Source organism: Merops nubicus, unplaced genomic scaffold, assembly GCF_000691845.1.
Source record: "Merops nubicus isolate BGI_N331 unplaced genomic scaffold, ASM69184v1 scaffold14347, whole genome shotgun sequence".
In the NCBI taxonomy this organism is placed as follows: domain Eukaryota; kingdom Metazoa; phylum Chordata; class Aves; order Coraciiformes; family Meropidae; genus Merops; species Merops nubicus.
The window spans coordinates 4,201-24,163 of record NW_008621091.1 but is presented as its reverse complement, the minus strand read 5'-3'; the positions used below and the strand labels follow the sequence as shown (position 1 = coordinate 24,163).

General features: G+C 55.4%; 1 protein-coding gene across 1 annotated transcript in view; it reads left to right on the top strand.

The window, feature by feature from the left end:
* The window catches only part of KIAA0226 (KIAA0226 ortholog), a 19,556-nt gene extending 1,765 nt beyond the window's left edge, over nucleotides 1-17,791 (top strand). Inside the window, exons 3-20 of the mRNA XM_008944343.1 lie at nucleotides 724-807; nucleotides 1,747-1,906; nucleotides 2,083-2,189; nucleotides 3,060-3,213; nucleotides 3,943-4,491; nucleotides 6,964-7,059; nucleotides 7,212-7,327; nucleotides 7,808-8,012; nucleotides 8,372-8,467; nucleotides 12,588-12,648; nucleotides 13,641-13,773; nucleotides 14,151-14,296; nucleotides 14,640-14,704; nucleotides 15,283-15,521; nucleotides 15,920-15,981; nucleotides 16,176-16,329; nucleotides 16,707-16,800; nucleotides 17,628-17,791. Of these exons, the coding sequence (XP_008942591.1) occupies nucleotides 724-807; nucleotides 1,747-1,906; nucleotides 2,083-2,189; nucleotides 3,060-3,213; nucleotides 3,943-4,491; nucleotides 6,964-7,059; nucleotides 7,212-7,327; nucleotides 7,808-8,012; nucleotides 8,372-8,467; nucleotides 12,588-12,648; nucleotides 13,641-13,773; nucleotides 14,151-14,296; nucleotides 14,640-14,704; nucleotides 15,283-15,521; nucleotides 15,920-15,981; nucleotides 16,176-16,329; nucleotides 16,707-16,800; nucleotides 17,628-17,791 (2,685 nt within the window). The remainder of the gene's footprint in view (nucleotides 1-723; nucleotides 808-1,746; nucleotides 1,907-2,082; nucleotides 2,190-3,059; nucleotides 3,214-3,942; nucleotides 4,492-6,963; nucleotides 7,060-7,211; nucleotides 7,328-7,807; nucleotides 8,013-8,371; nucleotides 8,468-12,587; nucleotides 12,649-13,640; nucleotides 13,774-14,150; nucleotides 14,297-14,639; nucleotides 14,705-15,282; nucleotides 15,522-15,919; nucleotides 15,982-16,175; nucleotides 16,330-16,706; nucleotides 16,801-17,627) is intronic.
* Nucleotides 17,792-19,963: the final 2,172 nt, after the last annotated feature.

Sequence of the window (19,963 nt, the reverse complement as noted above, 5' to 3'; positions counted from 1 at the left end):
GGGAAAGAGCAACTTGCTGCAGTTCCTCTTTAATGGGAAGGATAAGTAAGAACAAAATAACTCATTGTCTGAATAAAGCTGAGGCAAAGGACAGCAAAGGGCTGATAGAAATGCAATGCCAAGTTTCTTACCTGGGATGCTCTGCTGTGCTGGTGTCCTCAGTGGTGACTTTAGTCAGGAGAGAGCAGTGGTTGCTGGTTTTGGGGGGATGTGTTTCCATGTTGCCCTGTGTCCCCTTGATGAGGTCTGACTCTACCATTCCAAGCCATCAGGACTGTCCTCCAGGTCTGGCTTCAACAGGAAGAGTAATGGTGACATGGGAACTTGATCAACCTTGAACTTGGCAGACCCGTGGTTGATCTTTTGGATCCTTATTGCACTGCAGCAGGGATGTGAGGCCTTCAGCACCACGTCCAATCTCTGTCCCAAGACCTCTCCTGTCTTCACAGTATGAAGGACTGGGATCTTACCCAGTGGAAGAAGAGAAGCTGGGGGATCTGTTGTCTGGTCACTTGTAGGCTGAGCACAACTCACAGGTCACCATGGGAGGAGCAGGAGACAGCTTATCTACATCATGACAGTGTTTTTTGGCTTGGTCTTTGCTGCTTTTCCTCTGCTTATTTTCTGGTCAGGGGCTGTTCTTTCATAACAGCAAGGGGTGAATGGGAGATGTCATTTACTTGGACTTGGGTGGTGATTTCTAACCGTGCCTGTCCCGGGCAGGTGTGCTGCAGACAGAAGGATTACTGGCAGTTTGTGAAGGACATTCGCTGGCTAAGTCCTGGCTCTGCTCATCACCTGGAGAAGGTGGGTTCCGGCTGGGTGGCCTTGCGTGCCCGGAGGGGAGGGGAGAGGGCAGCTGGGCTCTGGGCCTCGCTCTTGGGATTGATCGCCTTGACTGTTGGCCTGCCAGGGGGGAAGCGGCTCCACGGCTGGTGGAGGCTGAAGCAGCCGCCTGTTTGTGGAGCAGCCACGTCCCGGGAACTCAGCGTGGAGCTCGGTGTGGCCTGGGCTGAGACAATTAGCTGATTATTTCTCCCAGGCCAATCTCCAGCTCAGCTTGGCTGGCTGCAGTGGGCATCACCAAGGGAACGGGCACAAGTGGCGCTTGTGTGTCTGCAGGGATGATTCATCCCTCTGCAAACCTCTGAAGGTCTGGGCTGTCCCATTCTGGGTTGTGCCTTGACTCTGCCTTTGGTTCTCCTGGGCTCGTGCCAGCTGCTGGCACACAGCATTGCTCCTGATCCTTGGCTACCCTGTGCTGACTTCCATAGTCCCTGCCATGGATCGGCACAGGGGGCTGACAGCCGGTGGTGCCTATGTCCAGCCTGCTGCTGGGGGTTTGTGGGGTCTGACTACTCCAGCTCTTCAAGCTGCAGCAGCCCGGGCGTTGCTGTAACCTTCCTCAGAAAACGTGTCAGCGACAACATGACCGTCACCACCAGGGTCAGGCTGGATTTGGTAGCGTGGGGTCCCTCTGGTTCAGGGGCAAGGCACACAGGTGGGAGAGCATACAGGAGAAATTCACAGTGCTGGTGCCTGTCAGAGGACTTTGGTCTCTGGCTGACCTTTGAAGCATTCTTCCTGCCCAGTTGGTGGTTGGGGAGCTGCTGGGATGTGTTCTCTGGCGGTGACCGGTGCCGGAAAGCTGCTGTTATCAGGGGGACCGAAGCTGTGCGGCAGAACAGCCCCAGCTCTCCCGCTTGCCTCCACGTGCCTTAACCTGTGCCTGTTGTCCCTTCCCAGTTCATCAGCCTGCAGGAGGGCGGGCAGCGTGCCACAGAGGGCCCGGGGGAGCCGGCCATCGCGCAGCTCTGGCTGCAGCACAGCCTGCAGTGCCACTGCCTGTCCGCGCAGCTGCGGCCGCTCCTGGGCAACCGCCAGTACATCAGGAAGTTCTACGCAGGTAAAGAGATGTGGGCCTTCTCTTTCTTCTTAGGAAAACATCTACCTGCTGGTGTTTCCAGGCAGTGTGAGAGTGAGGGGGGACTGCAGAAAAGGTGGTTTGCATGTGAACAGCCAGCGCTGTCAAACCATGTTTGGTGAGAGGGACCCCCCCGAGCAGCAGTCTTCTCTCCCCAGACACTGCCTTCCTGCTCAGTGACGCCCACGTCACGGCCATGCTGCAGTGCCTGGAGGCTGTCGAGCAGAACAACCCCAGGCTTCTGGCTCAGATCGACACCTCCATGGTGAGTTGGGATCCTGGCTTTTCCATCTGGCTCTCCCCAGGTGCTGGCTGGCTGGGGCTGCTCGTGCGAGGTCTTGTTTGGGGCACGCGGAGCCCTTAGACAAGGGGCTGGATTTGGAAGGAGCTGCCTTTGCGAGCCTGGCAGAGGTAGGGGTGGGGGGAAGCTGGCTGTGTGATGCCTGTAGTGGGACACCTTGGTTGTGTCCGGCATCAAGGATTTGAGTATGAAGATCTGAGGACCAGTTCCATGTAGGAAGCACCTCTAAAGCCCTCTGCAGCAGTGTCAGGCTTTGGGGCCAGCAAGCAGAGCTGCCTGGTTGTGAGGGACAGCCACCCTCCGGGGGGACAGCAGCACCCCAGGCCACCTGGGTGCCCACTGCTGCTGGTGATGCAGCCCCGTGCCAGCTGCCCCCTTCCTGGAGGAGGGGAACAGTGGCTGCTTTCTTTGCACAGAGGTCCTCAGAGGAGATAAATGGATGAGGCTCCATTGAATGGGGGCTGTGTTATTTCAGCTGGCTGGCACGTCACTGCCATCCCTGTGCGCATCAGATCCTTCTGCTGGGACAAGAGAGATGTGTGACCACAACGCTGAAGGACACGAGTGCCGTGTGCCTGGGGCGCCGGCCTGCCTGGATCACTTCACTGAGAGACTGGTAATTTCCCAATGGGAGCCCGCTGTGTATCTGCCAACCAAGAGCCGCTTCGCTCTTGTACTGCCCCGTTTTTCCCTCCCCACCCTCCTGCCTCCTGTGCTGCCACATCCTTTGCTGGCTGGTGACCAGGCACTGGCAGGTCGATTCCTTTCCGCTGCTGTTCCTTTGACGTATAGTCTCATAAATGCTGATTTATTAATGATGTCACCTCTCCTCAGCTTACCAGGAAGAGCGAGGGTCTGGCGGTGACCAAGAGTCAGAGCCTGACTGCCCTGCCTGCGGCCCCGTACGTCCCTGCTGCAGGCTGCACGCAGCAGCGCTGTTTTGGGTCCTTCTCCAGCCTCCACCATCCAGACTCCTCTGGCCTCTCAGGTATTGAGGGTGGACTGAGAAGCTCAGGATATACCCAGAAACTGTGCCTTTTTTTCTGGTTTTGGATTCGTTGCGGGGGATGGGTACAAGAAGATCTCTACCCATCCCTGGAGCCCCCAACACAAGAAGGATGTAGATGTATTTGAGTGTATCCAGAGGAGAGCCACAAAAGTGATTAGAGGGCTGGAGTACCTCTGCTATGAAGACAGGCTGAGAGAGTTGAGGTTATTCAGCCTGGAGAAGGGAAGGCTCAAGGGGAACCTTGTAGCAACCTTCCAATACCTGAAAGGGGCCTATAAGAAAGCAAGGGAAGGTATTCTCAAGGGTTAGTAGTGACAGACAAGGGGTAATGGTTTTAAGCTAGAAAAGGGTAGATTTAGGTTAGACATTAGAAGAAAGTTCTTTAATATGAGGGTGGTTGATCATTGGAACAGGCTACTCAGAGGGGCGGTGGAGGCCCCATCTCTGGAGGAATTCAAGGTCAGGCTTGATGGGGCCCTGAGCAACCTAGTTAGTTAGAGATGTCCCTGCTTATTGTAGGGGGGTTGAACTAGCTGACCTTTAGAGGTCTTTTCCAACACAAAACATTATATGTTCTACCTGTGAGGGGATGGAGATCCCTGGCCTTTGCCCATTGTGGGAGGGCATGCCGGTGTGAAGCCACAAGCTAATTGTAGGGTGGTCTGCTTGTGCCACGGTGTGTGACATTTTGCTCCTGCCTCTGTTCAGACAGGAGACCAGCAAGCTCCTCTGTCAGCTCCAGTGCCAGCCAGCCCCAGGAGCGCTGCCCGTCCAGCCGGTCTTCTTCCTTCAGTGAGGGCAGGTCCCCTCTGCAGCAGCCTAGCTCTGTCACCTGCTTCCCCGTCCCCTCACCCAAAGAGCCCTTCTCTCCGGCCAGTGAGATGAGCTCCAGCACCACCAGCCAGAGCGAGGACGTGTGGGCGGGGAGCCAGGACGACGCGCAGAGCGACGTTAACGACGGGCCGGAGTACCTGGCCATCGGGAACCTGGGGCGCCGGGGCCGGGCCTGCAGCAGCACCAGCACCAACAGCACCAAGAGCAGTAGCTCCAAACTCTTCTCCTCCAGCAGCTCCCAGAAGCTGGACTCCATCTCGTCGCTGGGGGAGCAGGGAGCAAGCGGAGGTGGAGGCAGAGGCCTGAGCCTGTTGCGCCGATCCAGCTTCTCGGAGGGACAGTCGTCGGCTCCCCAGAGCCTTCTCAAGAAGAGCCACGTGCGCTCGCACTCCGACACGAACGTGGCCTCGGGGAAGTCGCACGGTAATGGGGCAGCTTCTGTGGGCTGCCTTTGGGGTGTGGGAGTCCCTGGTACCGGCAGGCTGATGCTGACCGCTGCTTTGACCCCATGGATCAGGTTGGCGAGAGGTTGGGAAGTTTGGTCTGCCCTTAGCTTTCCTGCTCTGCACTGGAGTGACGGGCTGACTTCTTGCTTCCCAGAAAGCCCTCAGCTGGTCTGTTACTAGTATTGGCAGTTTTTACGAAAAAGTTAGAAAATGGCAGCAATGCTGTGACAGTAGCCATCCTTGTTTCCTACTGGCCTTGCCCAGCTGGGGCATGGAGCCATGGCAGGGTACTGGGCTGGGGCTTGGGCTCATCCTACTAGTAACCTGCTGGGTCCTTCTGTGCTCTTCAGTGGGTGAATGCATGGTGTGGGGGGAAGAGGGATGTGAGAGGACAACCACTTTGTGGGAGTCTGCCCTACCAGTGCTGCCTTCATGGGAGAAGGGGAGGTCCTTGCTGAGTAGTAACTAGACTGTCTCTGTTTTTTCTCCCTTAACGCTGCCCTCCTCCTCCTCTGTCTGCTCAGGAGGCCTCAGGGATATCACCATTATAATAGAAGATCCAGTGGAAGGTTTGGGAGCCAGTATAACAGCCTTTCATTAGTGATCATTGCATCAAGTTCAAGATTTCCATCAATCCATTAGTGTCCATTTAGAAAACAAAAAAGATTGTTTCTTTTCTGTGTCCTAGATGGTGCTTTGAAGCATGAGCAGGTTTATGCATGTGACCTCACTGAAGACCCCAGCTTGGTTTTTGGGAGCAATAGACCTGATCCAGAACGGCACCCAGCTCCCCTGCATGGTGTTAGGGATTGCTGGCCACCAAGCCCCTGAGCTGTGTCCCCTGCCCTTCCCTCCACCCCACTGCCTTGGGAGCCAGGAGAAGTTTTCTCTCTCCCCCAGAAAATAAAGGCTGGCAGCTAAGCTAAGTAGGCTTAGTTTTCCTTTCATTTAGTGGATCTGTGGCACAAGGAGGTTTGATGTTGGCTGGGTTGAGGCCCATCTCAACCAGCCATGCTTGCACCCACAGCCAGGACTTCCAGGTGCTTTTCTGGGCTTGAGGAGGTTTCTCCCTGAGCAGAGGTGCTGGGGTGCTGCCATGCCTTTGCCCCACATGCAGAAAGAATCAGCAGCTCAAAAAAATTGTGCCATTTTCTTTTGCATCCCTTGAACAGCAGCACTGGGTTTGTTGAGCTCACATCTGGGTGCTGAGGGCTCTGCAGCTGGGAAGGCTCCTTCCTGGACATGGTGGGCATTCAGACAGACATGTCCAGCCTGGTGTCCTGCTCCAGCAGAGGATGCTCAGCACTGCTTTGCTTTACCCTTCGGCAGCAGGCTCTGTTGTACGTGGCATCCCCCAGGCTGCTGATCGTGAGACTATTTCTGTGATGGTTTTCAAGAGGGTTGAGGTGGCTGTAGGATACCCTGCCAGGCTGCAGCAATTAGCTATGAGAGCCTCCCAGCCCGAGAGGTCTCCTTCATCACCCAGCCTCTGGGGTGGGTTAGTCCCAGACCCCATCCTGGTGGCTGCTGCTTCATTGTCTTGGCAGGGAGATGCTTAAATGAGTGAGCTCTGGAGCCTCCAGCCACATCAGGCTTATGGCACAAAGCTGATAGCAAAGAGGAGTAGGAGGCTGAGAGGTTGCCCTTCTGTTGTAGCAGCCAGTGCTTGCCCCGTGTCCACACCAGTGTGCTCCTGTTCGGGTGTTTTCAGTCTCCTTCAGCAGCCCTCCATCATGCAGCTGCTCCATCCGGGCGCTCCCTGGGGCTGTGGCTCCCTGCAGAACACCAGCCCTTCCTTGCTGGTCCCTGGTCAGGCCAGCTCCTGGCGGTCCCCACCGGCTCAGCCTGGCAGGGAGCAGCACACGGTCCGTGCGTGGGGCAGAGCCCTGCCCGCAGCCTGCGTAGGTCACCTTGAGCACTGCAGCCCAGGCTCCAGGGCTGTGTGCAGGGAGCTCTGGCTTCTAGTTCAGCAAGAGCCTGTCCTTCAGATGCCTCCTTCCACTCTTGTCCAGGCTGCTTTGCAGGGCTGGGAGCCCCACAGAACCCTCAGCTGCTCAGGTTTCCCCTTGCCTCATGACTCTGCCCTGGGAGATAGCTCTTCTCTTGGAGATGTGCCAGCAGAAAGAAGGGGCTGGCAGAGTTGCTTTATGGAGCATGTTGTATCCTCCAGCTCTGCTAGGGCATAAAGAGTGGAAGCCTCAGAACTCAACTGCTCCACGGCTCTCAGATTCTCTCCTTTCCCCTTCTCCTCTTCTGCCTGAAACACCTTTCTAGTTTTGTCCCCTCCTGGGCTTGCCCTCAGCTGTTGAATGGAGCAGGAAGATGTCCCTCCTTGCTTCCCATCCATTTGTGCCTGCCTGTGTGATGCTGAGTCCTTTCATTTCACCCTGTACCACGGCTGGACACCTCCAGGATACTGATGTGTGCCTGGTGTGGTCTTCTCTTCCAGAGTCCCATGGCGACCCAGGTGGAGGGAGGGGGTTGGTCTCTGCTTCCACCCAGAGCACTGAGCTGAACACACCCAGCTCCCTCTACATGGAGTACGGTGAGTACATCCTGGTCAGGCTGCTCCATTGGCTGCCATGGCCTCAGCTTCTGGCACCTTCCTGTGGGATGTTTTTTGCCCACTGACAGGGCTCATTAGTGTGAGGACAGCAGCAGGTCCCTCCCTCACACATTCCTCTCTTGGTTTTCTAGACTCTGGACAGTACCTGAGCTCGGGGGAAGGGATTTTCCGAAGACCCTCAGAAGGACAGTCCCTTATCAGCTACCTCTCTGAGCAGGACTTTGGGAGCTGTGCAGATCTGGAGAAGGTGAGGGAGGCAGCAGCAGCCTGTGTGCATTGGGAAATGTACCTTCCTGCATGTTCAGTGATACTCCCCTCCATGGGGAAGATAATCCTGTAATATTTCCTGCTATAGAGCTGTGCACAGAACTTGAAGGTTGAGTTCCTGATTGTCTGACAGCTAGGATCTGCCCATCCAGCATATATACAACAGCTTTGAAACACATTAGGGCTCCTCAGGGACGTGTGCTGACTCGCTAGAGTGGATTTGTTGCACATTCTCTTTGTAGGATACCCCTTGTATTTTACGAGTATTCTGGCACCCACAAAGGCTTTAGTTTCTAAGTACTCATAGAAGAGTCAGGTTTCATAGGGTTGACAGGGATGTCTTCTGCCACCCTCTATGAGTAATAAGCTCTTCTGTGTCACAGGTGGGGATCAAGATTTTACCAAGTCTTCCCGCTTCCTCTCTGGTACAGCCCTGAATTCTTTTGCTCTTGCCTTGCAGGAGAATGCCCACTTCAGCATCTCAGAGTCCCTGATCGCCGCCATTGAGTTGATGAAATGCAACATGATGAGCAGGCAGCTGGAGGAGGAGGAGGAGGAAGACAGTGACAAGGAGATTCAGAAGCTCAAACAGAAGATTCGCATTCGGCGCCAGCAGATCCGCACCAGGCACCTGTTTCCTACCTGCCAGGAGATGGGCTCAGACAGTGGGTGATGTGTTTTGGGCTCACCAGCTAGTGGGGTGTGGGTGTTCTGTCCATCGCCTGTCCTTAGAGCATCCCACCTTCCTGCTATTTGTGGGAAACAATCATACTGCTACCAAGGTGCTCCAGAGGTTTATGAAACTCTGCTGCCATTGAAGACCATCATGAGACTGATACTGTACACTGGTAACACTGGTGTTCTGCTGTCAATAGGTTATGGAATTAATTTGATTTTTGACCCATAGTGTTTTCCATCCTTGACCTCAATCCCTCCCTGCCTTAGCTATCAGCTTCTCCCTTAGCTGTCAGTGACCCTTCAGACCACTGCCACTGATGGCCTGGCTGTATGGCATTCCTCCCAGGTCTTGTGGACAGCGGATCCCTGTTCAGCTCCCACGGCTCCATGCGCCTCTCTGACTCCGGCTCCGCAGAGGATGTGGAAGAGTTCGAGATCCGAGGTAGGAGGGAATGCCTGTGTTGGCTTCTTGCGTAGGGACAGACTTCTCCTTGGTGTGGTTGTGCGAGGCCAGTCCCAGTGAAGAACAGTGTCCCTCTCTGACCTTCAGGATGGCTTTTCCCAGACCAATGGCTGAATTCTGAGCATGAGCAGAGCAGCCAGTTTCCCTCATGTGGTGGCATGACTTTCCTTCAAAATTCTCTAACCCTCTAGCATTCAGTACCTTTGGCTGGTAGGTGGTTTCCATTCCATTCCCTTGTCCACATAGTGGCTGTCACAGCTGGAGAGAGGTGGGAGAGCTGCCATTCTGCTCTCTCCCTTCCCAGGCAGAAGGAGTTGTAGCTCTGACCACTTACCTCATGGATGGCAGTGGTGGACACTGATCACAACCTGACCTGTAATATGTATAATCTCTGCTCCTGGCAGCTTGGTTGACTGAGCTTATTGCCCACAGGAGACCTGTCTGGATCCCTGGTTGCCCCTTTCCTTCAGAGCCTTGTTCATTATCTGAGGTGGATGACTGATTTCTTAGCAGTAACCTCCACCTCACTGACTTTAAGAAGATGGAGCAGCCCAGTCTCCAGCTATAAGCTTCCCATCTCTTGACTGTTGACAGCAATACCCTCCTTTCAATCCCTGAGGGCTGGATTTTAGGCTTGGTTTTGAAGCCCATGGAGGAGTGTATGAATTCAGTTCTGGCCTTCTCTCATACAATTGCTGCTCTTGTTTTATGCCCTTTTCTCTTTGGCTTGGCCAAAGCACTGAAGTCAACTGTTTTGTCATCACCATGTTGTACAGATGGTAACGATGGATCTAACCTGATTCAAATGTCCAAGAACGGCCTCTCAGTGTCAATGGCTTCCTTGTTCTCAGGTAGTACCCCGCAGTGCTCCCCTGCAGCGTGTGTGTGTGTGTGTGTGCAAAGGTGTGTGTGTGAGCATGTGCACACTTCTTAGAAATCTGCCTGACTTGAGAACTCTGAACAGTATCATCCAGACATCAGCAAGAAACGCTGTGGCAGGATGGAGCAGAGGGGAGCCAGAGGAGCTCTGCTGTGGGCTCCATGACCCAGCTCACTTTGCCAGGCAATATTTTGGGCATACCAAATGTGCCTGCTGTGGTGAAGACCTGTCTTACTTGGGGTAGGGCTTGGCAGGACAATGGCACAGCTCTGGGGCTGTCTAGCTGCTGAAACCTGAGCCTGGGCTGGTTGAGAGCAGACTCCTCTATAGTGCAGGAGCAGGTCTCCATCCCAGTTGCCTTGGGGAATGTTCCCTGCTTGACTCAGCAGAGCTGGCGTGCTGTAGCTCTGATCAAACCACGGCCAATCCTTACTGTCCTGCTCAGACTTGACATGAGAAGAATCCTTCCAGAAAGAAGTCCTAGAGGGAGAAGCAGTGAGAGCAGAGGGGGCACAGTCAGTTTGTTCACACTGGAGGCCCTGGGCACAGGGATCACATGCAGGCAGGTGTTGCTAAGTGGTTTTATTGTTTACAGTACTACTAGATAATCCTTCTGGTCTGCTGGCTGTGTTTAAATAACCTTCATGTGCTCCCTGTTTGCTTTAGCAAGGGAACAGCCTACGTGGGCTGCTGCTGATGTCTCCTGCCAGGTGTTTGGCACCAGCATGTTGTTCCTGCTGGAGATACTGGTGCTTGGTGCTTCCCTGTCAGCCCTGCTGTGGCCTGTGTTTACAGCCCAGGGGAGGCTCATCCTAGCCTGGAGCTGGCAAGCAGGGACTGGGGTGACATCCTTGGGTTTGGGGGCTGTTCATGAGCCCCCTGAGGACAATTCCACGTGGTGATACTGGGCAGCTGACTGAAACCTTTTGGGAAGTGTCTGCAGTTAAATTTGTGAAGTGAGAAGTGGCAGGATCCCAGTGCTACCCTCTCTCCCCAGAGCCCGGGGTCAGATTGGACTCCCTCTGCCATCCCTGAGACACAGCCAGTGCCTGAGTGTGCCAGCTCTGCTTCCCCAGAACACTTGGCCCACACTGTGCTGTGTGTGCCCTGCTCTTTGCTTGTGGTCATTGTAGTGTAGCACCATGCAGCACCTTCCTGCACAGAGCCGAAGGCACCAGAGTGTGGCAGGTATGTCTGGCTGGTGCCCCCCACAGTCAGGGGGCTGCATTTCCCTGAATTCTCTGTTTTCTGCAGCTAGAAGTCCTTTTGCATGGTGTAGACCTGCAGATTCCTTAGCATTAGGAAGCTTTCTTGTGCCCATTTCTAGCAATGGATGTCAAACAAGGATGGTCAAACATCCATACTGAACTCCACCAGCATGAGTCTGTACATTTAGGGTCTGGACTAGGACTTGCTCCCCTTGCTGTCAGGGCAGCCCTGCTCTTCCCCAGGGAGCTGACAGTTCCAGGGGGATTTGCACTCTGCTCAGCCAGCCTGTGATTCCCATGGCCTCATGTGTGGTTGGTGCCTGGCTCTTCTGCTGACCACTTGCCCAACTAGGAAAGATGGTATCATCAACAGGCAAACCAGCAACCAATCCCTTTGCTTTTGAATAATACACCAACAATCCAAGGTGGCCCACCACTGGAGGAAGGAATGAGTTAATGCACTCACCCACAGCACATCGTGTGAAGAAGGAAGCAAGCTGACTCCAGAACTATGCCATGGTAGATGGAACCAGCCAGACAAGGAGTCCAACTATGTAGTAGCTCCCCAGAGAGAGACTCATCATCTTGCCCCACCATCCTGAAAGCTCCACTTGCTACAAGGCTAGGGAGCCCTTTCAGTAAGCAGAACCCCTCCAGCACATCCACTATGTAAGCAAACCTTCCAACTGCACAGCCAGCAGAGTCAGCTCTTGTAGAGATGGCTTCTTGTCCCACCTCCAAGTTAATGTGGAAGGTGGGGGCACCTGGTGGTGATCTCCTGATCAGTTCCAATCAGGAGGGTCCTGGTTGTGAACATCATCCATATGCCAATCCTCATCCAGGGCTGGGGGTTTAACCCCAGCACTTCACTGGCTGGGATCAGATGGGCTCTCTGGGGCCAGCCTCCTCGGGGTGGAGGAGCAGGGACCCCAAGCTGTGCCTTCCCTAGCTGAGCTCAGGGCCCATTGGCTGCAGGCGAGCTGCAAGCCTGTGTTTGGGGCATGCTGTAGTCACTGCAGACCCAGTTCCTAGAGCTCCCCAGGGGTACAAAACGGGAGACCTGCTGGGCTAAACATTGTAGCATTGGCCTCTCTTTTGTCCTGACCTGGAGTACATGCCCCTTACATGCCCTCCTTCCCTTTTCTGGGAGTTTGTCTGCAATGAAGCAGGGTTTCTGCCTGCCTTGTACTGCTGGAAGAGTCTTCTGTCCCAGTGTCCTTCTACCATTGGGATGAATTCCTTGTTGGGTTTTAACCTGCTGAAAGATGAGTGGTTACAGTACTGCTGGGTAGTGCCTGGCACCTGAGGCTGGCACCAAGGAGGGACATGGGGCACCTCAGGGCTGTTGGGGAGCTGATGGAGGTGTGGAGGCAGCAGGACCCCAGTGTCCTGCACCTTATCTTGAACACCTTGCTCCTCAGGAGAGGGGACTGTGTCCTCTGCAGAGGGCTGGACCTGTGGCTGCTGGCCCACTCTGCATGGCTACTGACATGTCTCTGGAGCTCCGGGCTGAGGCTGCCAGCCCTGGCCGTGCAGTCCTGGACAAGCTGTGGCTTGGCCATCCTCTGACCTTACAGCTTGCAGTCAAGTAGAGAGGAGGGCTCTGTGTCCCATTGCTAATCCCCTGCAGTATCTGTACTGTGTGTAGAGAGCTACTACCTTCTTGCTAACCTTTGCTGTCCTGCCCTTCTAGCTCTGGTGTGTGTACATGACATGGTTCAGGCCACATCACTGCTAGGACTTGGTGTGTGACCTGTACCAGCAGCCACTTGTCTCCCCCACGCCCCAGGCTCACTGTTCTCACAGCATCCCACCATGTCCTTCCCTTGTAACTCAGACAGGCGACTGAGTAGACTGCACCTCTCCTTGTGCTCCTTGCCACTGGTAGAAGTTGATGCTGTAGTTTCTGTGCTTTTGAACAGCTTGATGAGTTTTACAGTGAAGCTTTGGTTTGAAATGAGTGTATCCCCCTGTCCTGCCCCATCTGCTCCACCTTGTCTGTTTGATTCAGATGCAGACATCAAGAGGAACCCAGATTCCAGCAGGAAGTCCTTTCTCTCCTCAGAATCCATGTAAGTCTTTGACTTGTGGTGAGAGGTCTTGGTACCAGATTCCCCTTCCTGCTCAGCTCTGTGCTTCCATGTGCAATCAGCTGCTGTTTTGCACTGGTGTGGACATCCCTCCCTCCCCCTCTCCTTTCCTCCCCGTAGCAGTGGGGCAGTGGGTCCTAGTCTTAAATGTGGGGAGCAGCACCTCGGATGATCGGGATATTCACTTGAGGTAGAGATGATAAGGCATGGTGTGAGGAGAGATGCCCTTACCTCCTAGTAGATGAGAAGCTGGGGAGAGGACTTGGCTGAACCTGGAGCCTCTGGACTGGCTGCTGGCTCTGAGCCTCCCCTGCCTCCCCCCTCTCTGGTGGGACAGCCTGTTAGACTGGTGCTGCTGCCTTCTCTCCAGCCCTCGCTGCTGTGCTGTGACCCAGAGGTGGAACCGCTGGCACACAGAGATGCTCCAGACTCTGTGCAGGGCAGAAGGAATTCAAATGTGAAGTGCTGAGTCCTTTCCAGTACTGCCCTGGGGTTGAGAGGTGGGGGCTGTGGGGAGGTGAATCACAACCTATTTTAAGCATAGCTGCTGTGTTAATGCTCACAGGAAAAACACCTTTGGGATGCAGGGGCCTATCTGCTTGCTGGGTGAGATACAAAGCTGTGGCTGTGCTGGGCAGCACTTTGGGTGGGTTTGTACAGGCAGAGCAGTTCCTTCTGGCTCATACAGACACTGGCTCTCCCTTTGCAGCTTCCCCTCTGAACAGGCATAGGTTTTGTTAAATAAAATACATTTTGTTTGCCTTCCTAAACAGTTATCCCATTAGCCAGCTTTGTTTGGGGACAGCTGCAAAGTCAGAAGTCAATCACATATATCAATTTGAAGCCTGTGTAGCAGTGCAGAAATAAGGTACCAGAGTTGAAAGGATCTTTGGCTTGAGCTGGAACCAGCATCAAGAGTTCTGAGACGGGCACAGCTGTGAGACCTGAAACTAACCATTCCCTTTGCTGTCTAGATCCCACTCCTTCCTCAATTCCAACTCGGCAGAGGCTGTGGCCATGGGCTTGCTGAAGCAGTTTGAGGGCATGCAGCTCCCAGCTGCCTCTGAATTGGAGTGGCTGGTCCCTGAGCACGATGCCCCACAGAAGGTAGGGGTGCAAGTCCCCGGTCAGCAGTTGCATTTGATGTTCCCCAAAACCCTGGCTTCAACCCGCTGCTGAGGGGCTTTGATAGTCCCTGTGATGCCTTTGTGCAGCTGGAGGAGGGGGTTTGTCCAGCTCTGGAGATGGGTGCAGCTGAGTGGGATTATGCCGCCACAGGCTCCTACTGCAGAGTGCCTGGATCCCTAGGGACATCCCTTCTCCAGCCACCATTCAGCTGGAGCAGCAGCTCAGTGATGCAGTTTTCCAGAGGGTTTTCCTCAATTTTCCAGAGTGCTGCAGTTGCAGGTTTCTGGCAAGCCAGCCAGGTGCATTGCCTTTGCAGTACCGGGCAGGGATCTGACCTTCTTGCCTGCCTTTCCTAGCTCCTGCCAATCCCTGACTCTCTGCCTATCTCTCCTGATGATGGAGAACATGCTGACATCTACAAGTTGAGGATTCGGGTGCGCGGAAACCTGGAATGGGCCCCGCCACGACCACAGATCATCTTCAATGTTCATCCAGCCCCAACGTAAGGACCCACACAGTCAAGGGCTCTCTGGGAACCTGCCCTTTCCAACTGTTTTCCATCAATGCCAAGGTGGATTATCCTCTCCTTCCTGCTTGCCCAGTGGGAATTCCCTGCTCTGGGCCTGGTAAATCCATGGTGGGCACCACTGGCAGCTGGTGCTGTGAGATGGAACCAGTGCTTGTGGTCAGTGCCTTTGGTGTGCACCAAGGCACAACAGGGCTTTTCCCCTTGGATTTGTTGTCCGCACTTAAGTGGCAAAGCATGTGGCCATCTCTGCCATCCAGACGTGTGCCAGGTGCCGTCAAGGCTGGACTCATGCTTGTTGTCTTCTGTCTCTGGGCAGGAGGAAGGTGGCTGTGGCCAAACAGAATTACCGGTGTGCAGGCTGTGGCATCCGGACTGATCCTGGTGAGTGCTGGGAGCCTGACCTGTAGCTGGGGAGTGGGGAAGAACCTATGAACAAGTGGGAGGATGCAGAGTGGGTGGCTGGTGGCAGAGTCCAGCACAAGGTCGCTTGGGAAATGGCACGCTGCCTGTGCCAGCTCTGCCAGTGCGTTGGTGTGCACCACCCACCAGGAAGCCTTCTTCTCCAGAAGGTCTTGGGGCTGCTTGGGACAAAGAGCAGCCAGCCTGTCCTTTGGAGGGCATTTCAGATCTTGACTTTTCTAAGGCAAAGTCATGTACTTGGGGACTTAAAGCTCCCAGCAGTTTCTCCTGGGGGTGCAGCTGCAGAGCTCTTTGAGCTGGCATCTTCCTGAATGTGTAGGTAGATGTGGCTGCATAAAACTGGACTGTGGTCCCAAATGCTTTTGCAGTCAGCAGGGGTGCTTGCAGACCCCAGCACTGGGCGTGCAGGGGCTGGACGAGGCACCAGCAAGGCAGACCACCTTGCCAGTTGGGCATGCTGAGCAGTGCTGGGAGTCCAGGACGTGGCTGGGCAGAGCCCGTGGCTTGGCTCACCTCCCTCTCTGCCTGGGTCTGGCCAGATTGCATCAAGAGGCTGCGGTACTGTGAGTACCTGGGGAAGTATTTCTGCCAGTGCTGCCACGAGAACGCCCAGATGGTCATCCCCAGCCGCATCCTGCGCAAGTGGGACTTCAGCAAGTACTGCGTGAGCAACTTCTCCAAGGACCTGCTCGGCAAGATCTGGAGCGACCCGCTCTTCAACGTGCAGGATATCAATCCTGCCCTGTACCGGAAAGTGAAGTCTCTCAACCAAGTGTGGGTACGACCCTTTCCACACCACTCTGGGTGGGGTTTGGGTGAGCTGGGTGGCTGCCAGTTGTAAACTGTTCCAGAGAAGCTGGGCAGAAGCAGATATTTCGGGTTTTGAGGCTTGATACCTCAGCACTGTGGGTTTCCATTCACCTCTTGGTCTTTGTGCAGTAATACAGGATTTTCAAAAGGGATTTCTGCCTGGTGTCCAGCTGGGCTTCAGTTTATCTCCTGGACTGTGCAACGATGGGTGTGCTCGCTTTGCCCTGTGTGGTGTAAACACTTGGTAGCAGGGGAGCAGCCACTGGGGAGCAGCAGTTGTTTAACCAGTACAGGAAATGGGGCAGACCTGCTTGGCCAAGGGCCATGCTCTGTTTACTGATCCTTGTGTCCCCCCTTCCTCTCCAGCTGCTGCGAATCCAGCTTTTCCATATGAAGAACATGTTTAAGACGTGCCGGCTAGCTAAAGAGTGAGTCCTGGGCTGTGAGGTGAAGCTGGTTTGCTGTCCTGGATCCATCTGGTGGCAGTTTGCCCTGGGGACCTGTGCAGCCTGGGCAATGAGCAATGTGGGGAGAGGGGACTGGAGAGGGAGACAGAAGGAGTGGTGAGAGGGGGCTTGGTGGAGCCGCTTTGCTCTGAGCTCTGATTTCTCTGTCCTTGTAGCCTCCTAGACTCCTTTGATGCGGTGCCTGGTCACTTGACAGAGGATTTGCACCTTTACTCGCTGAGCGACCTCAGTGCCACGAAAAAAGGGGACCTGGTGCCTCGCCTGACGGAGCTCCTGAAGGCAGGCAACCTGCATGTTGAGAAGTGCATGGTAAGGCCTCCTTGCTGCCTTCTGCTCAGCTCTGCACCCTCAGGAGCACCCCTAGGAGCAGGCTTTGCTGCAAAGATAACCAATGGGGTGGCCTTTGGCAGCCATCAAATTAACTGATTAAATGCTAACTGCTCCTGGCTGCTCCACAGAGCTCCTACCCAGCACGTGTGGGATGTTTGTTACCCTGTTTTGGGTCTCCCCCATACCTGACCCATGTTGATCCTGCCTTGCTGTGCTCCATGCTGGGGAAAGGCTGTGCCACATGGTTAGAGCAGGGCACTGTGTCCTGCTGTTCTGCTCCACTCTACCTCCTGCCCTGCCTTCCAGGGAGATGAGGAGCATTTAGCTGCTTTTTTCCTCACCTTTTCTTCTTCCAGCTATGCCAAGCCAAAGGCTTCATCTGTGAGTTCTGCCAGAATGAGGGCGACATCATCTTCCCCTTTGAGCTCAACAAGTGCAGGACATGTGAAGGTGAGATGGTGGGCAGAAACAGGGAGGGTTGGACGCTGGGGACACTAAGGTCTGCCCCCAGTTTTGAGTGGCATTTGTGCTAGTGACAAGTAAAGAGCCAGCCAGACCACAGTGCCCCTGTGCATGGCCTGTGTCTCTGAACCATGTTATCACAGCACCAGATCAGCATTATAGCGGTGTTTGGTCAGAGCTGTTGGCACGGTGGAGTGTGTGCTGCCTGCCTGGGCTGCAGCAGGCAGTTGGGTTGTGACTACACCAAGAGGCTTCCTGGCTTCTCTTCTGCTGTGGTTACGGGAAGGCTGCAGCCTGCACGCAGCTCTGCTGCCCCTGTTTGGATGGCTGGAGCTGACCTTGTAGAGCAGAGAGCGTGCCTGCCAAGAAATCCCTGGACCCCTTCAGGAGTCATCCTTGATAATGGCCATCATTAATGGCCAAGCAAAACTTGTCCCTGCAGCTTGGGACCAGCCTCTGAACTGGCTTGAAATGGCTCCTGACAACATGCAGGCCTTGGTTTGGCAGGCACAGTGCCAGGGAAAACTTGCAACAGAGTCGCAGTTTCCTTGGAGAATAAGGAAAGTTTGGGGAGGGACCTTGCGTGGAGCAGGAAGCCTCCTGCCTGTGCTCCCAAAGGGTTTGCAAGCTGGGGCAGGGGCCCTGCAGCATGACTTCTTGCTGCTTGCAGAATGGTGCTAGGCCCTCACTTGTGGGGCTTGTTCTGCCATGGCTTTGGTTTGATGTGTCCTCCCGGACAAGCCTGGAGCATCCCTGCCCGGGGTGCGAAGCATCAGGCAGCCTGTGGCAGCTCTCAGTGGTGCTCTCCCCCGCAGAGTGCAAAGCCTGCTACCACAAATCCTGCTTCAAATCCACCCGCTGTCCCCGCTGCGAGCGGCTGCGAGCCCGCAGAGAGCTGCTGGCCAGGCGGAGCATGGAGTCCTACATCTCGGACTACGAGGACGAGCCGGAGCAGCCGGAGGCGGTGGCAGCCACATGAGCACGCTGCAGCAGAGGAGCAGGTCGTGGGCTTATTTCTGTGCCTGGCCGTGATCACCAGAGACAGCCACGTGGACTGGAGATGAAAAGGACTGTCGGGAGGCCTGGGGCACTGTCTCAAAGGGATCTGTTCTCCCCCCTGCAGTAGTGCTGGGGTGGGAAAGGAGCATGTGCCATCGTCTGGGTCTGCTCCAAGTACCACTCACCCTCCCTGGTGCCACTGCTTGGGGAAAGGTGGCTTCTCCTGCCTGTCCTGCAGGCAGAACAGGGACCTCTTCTGAGCAGTTGGGCATGCTGGACCAGGCAGGGCTGTGCCACCAGTCCGTGTGCCCTGCTCCACAGCAGGGTCCCCTTGGGGGTCAGCGCTTTCTGCTCGTCAGCTGGCTACTAGGAAGCTCTGGCCACATCTGCTCCTTGGAGGGGGGAGTTAGCTCTCCAAGTCCTCCAACACTCTGTCCTGCTGCTGGGGGTTGTTTGTGTGGAGGGAGGGTGGGGGTTTGGGGTGGGTTGTGCATTTAACAGCTCCCTTTCTCAGATCTGGCTTGGGACGCTGCTGGAAGGTATTTGCTCTCACTCCAGGGTCAGAGCAGAGGAGGTGGTGGTGGTGAAGATGCCGGAGTTCTGCCTGGCCTCTCGGCGCTGTCTCTGCTGAGGTGCTTTCCCTGCCCTCTGCAGCCTGTGCTGCCAAGGGGCATTGCCCCTGAGCAGCTCAGTGCTGCTGGGATTTTGGCAGAGGCAGATCCCCATGGCCAGAGATGTGGTAATTGAAGCTTCTAACCCTGCTTCCTCCTTGTGCTGCCGGCCTGTCCTCCAGGGGGGAACATCTCTTCCTCTAAGGGTGACATGGGACCTCACTCTGGTGACACCAGGACCTGCCTTGTGTGCAGCTGCCTTCTGCCTGAGACCTGTTGGGGTGCTGGTGAAGGCTCAGCCCTCCAGCCACATGTCCCGAGCCTCTGTCTCAGTGTGTTCTTTTAGGTTGGGTTTTTGTTTTTTAATCTCCTGGATTTGGTTTTATTTTTTTAATGCGGTTGTTTGTATTTTTAACTGTATGTTCCCTTCCCCCCCCGCCCCCCGCAAGGAGGTGCTGCTTGAAATGCCTCTTTAGGGAACATGATCTGCTTGGGACTCAGCAGTAGATCATCTCCAGGCCTGTCCTGCTGCTGGTTCCTCACCCCTGGATGGAGCTGGCGTTTGCCAGGTGCCCCCTCTCCCAGCAGATCTGCTCCCCTTGGGAGAGGTGTCCCTGAGGCAGGCAAAGCCTGGAGGCTCCCCCGCTACCATTCAGCAGGGTAGCCAGGCAGGCTGCCTGCACTGGGGGGTGCACAGGGGAGAGGGGTTTGGCACTGGGGTGCTGCAAAGGGTCAGCCCTCTGCTGATGCAGAGCTGCCTGCCACGACCGATGGCTCCACAGGGCCAGAGCTGGCTGTCCGAGGTGATCTCTGTGCCTCGGGGCTGGCGGTCAGTCGAGGAGGTGTCTCTGCATGACGGGGGGCTGCTGTAGCCCATGGCACAGGTGAGTGTCCAGCACCACCTTAGCACGGGCAGGGTGTGGGGTGGCAGTGGGGTGTTGGGAAGGATGGTGGGGCCTGTGTACGTGTGAGAATGGTGTTGAGGGACTGGTGAGCAGTAGGGTGTCAGGAGGGCAGAGGCAGTGACTCTCGCAGTGTGTGGCCTGGCTTGAGGCTGGGATGTCACCCCTTGTGGGCTGTCCTTGCAGGGGTGGCAGTGTCAGGGAAGGGGGAGAGGCTGGGACCAGGAGAGGTTACCACAGGGCTTGGTCAGGGAGGGTGGCTGCAAGCCCTGCTGCTGGGGGCCAGGTTGCTGCACAGCGGCATCTCCCCTGCTCTGCAGCGTCCTGACAAAGCCAGGTCTAGCCTGAGAAAGGGGGTTCAGCTCCCCACTCCCTCCCCTGGGATTTTTGCCTCCTGTCTTGGTTCTGCTTGTTTTCCCCAGGGGAGCAGCTGCTTTCCCACTTACTCTGTCTCTCCAAGCCCTGGGGCTGCCAGACGCTGGCCACCTTGGTCTTGCCTGTCCTCACACCAAGCCCTCCCAGAGCTGGTACCCCTGTCCCTGTAGTCGCCTCGGCAGCACACCTCCACCCACCCTGTTTTGTTTGAAGCACTTTAATGTCATGGGACAGCAGCAGAGGCTGTCTGCATCCCTTTCTAGA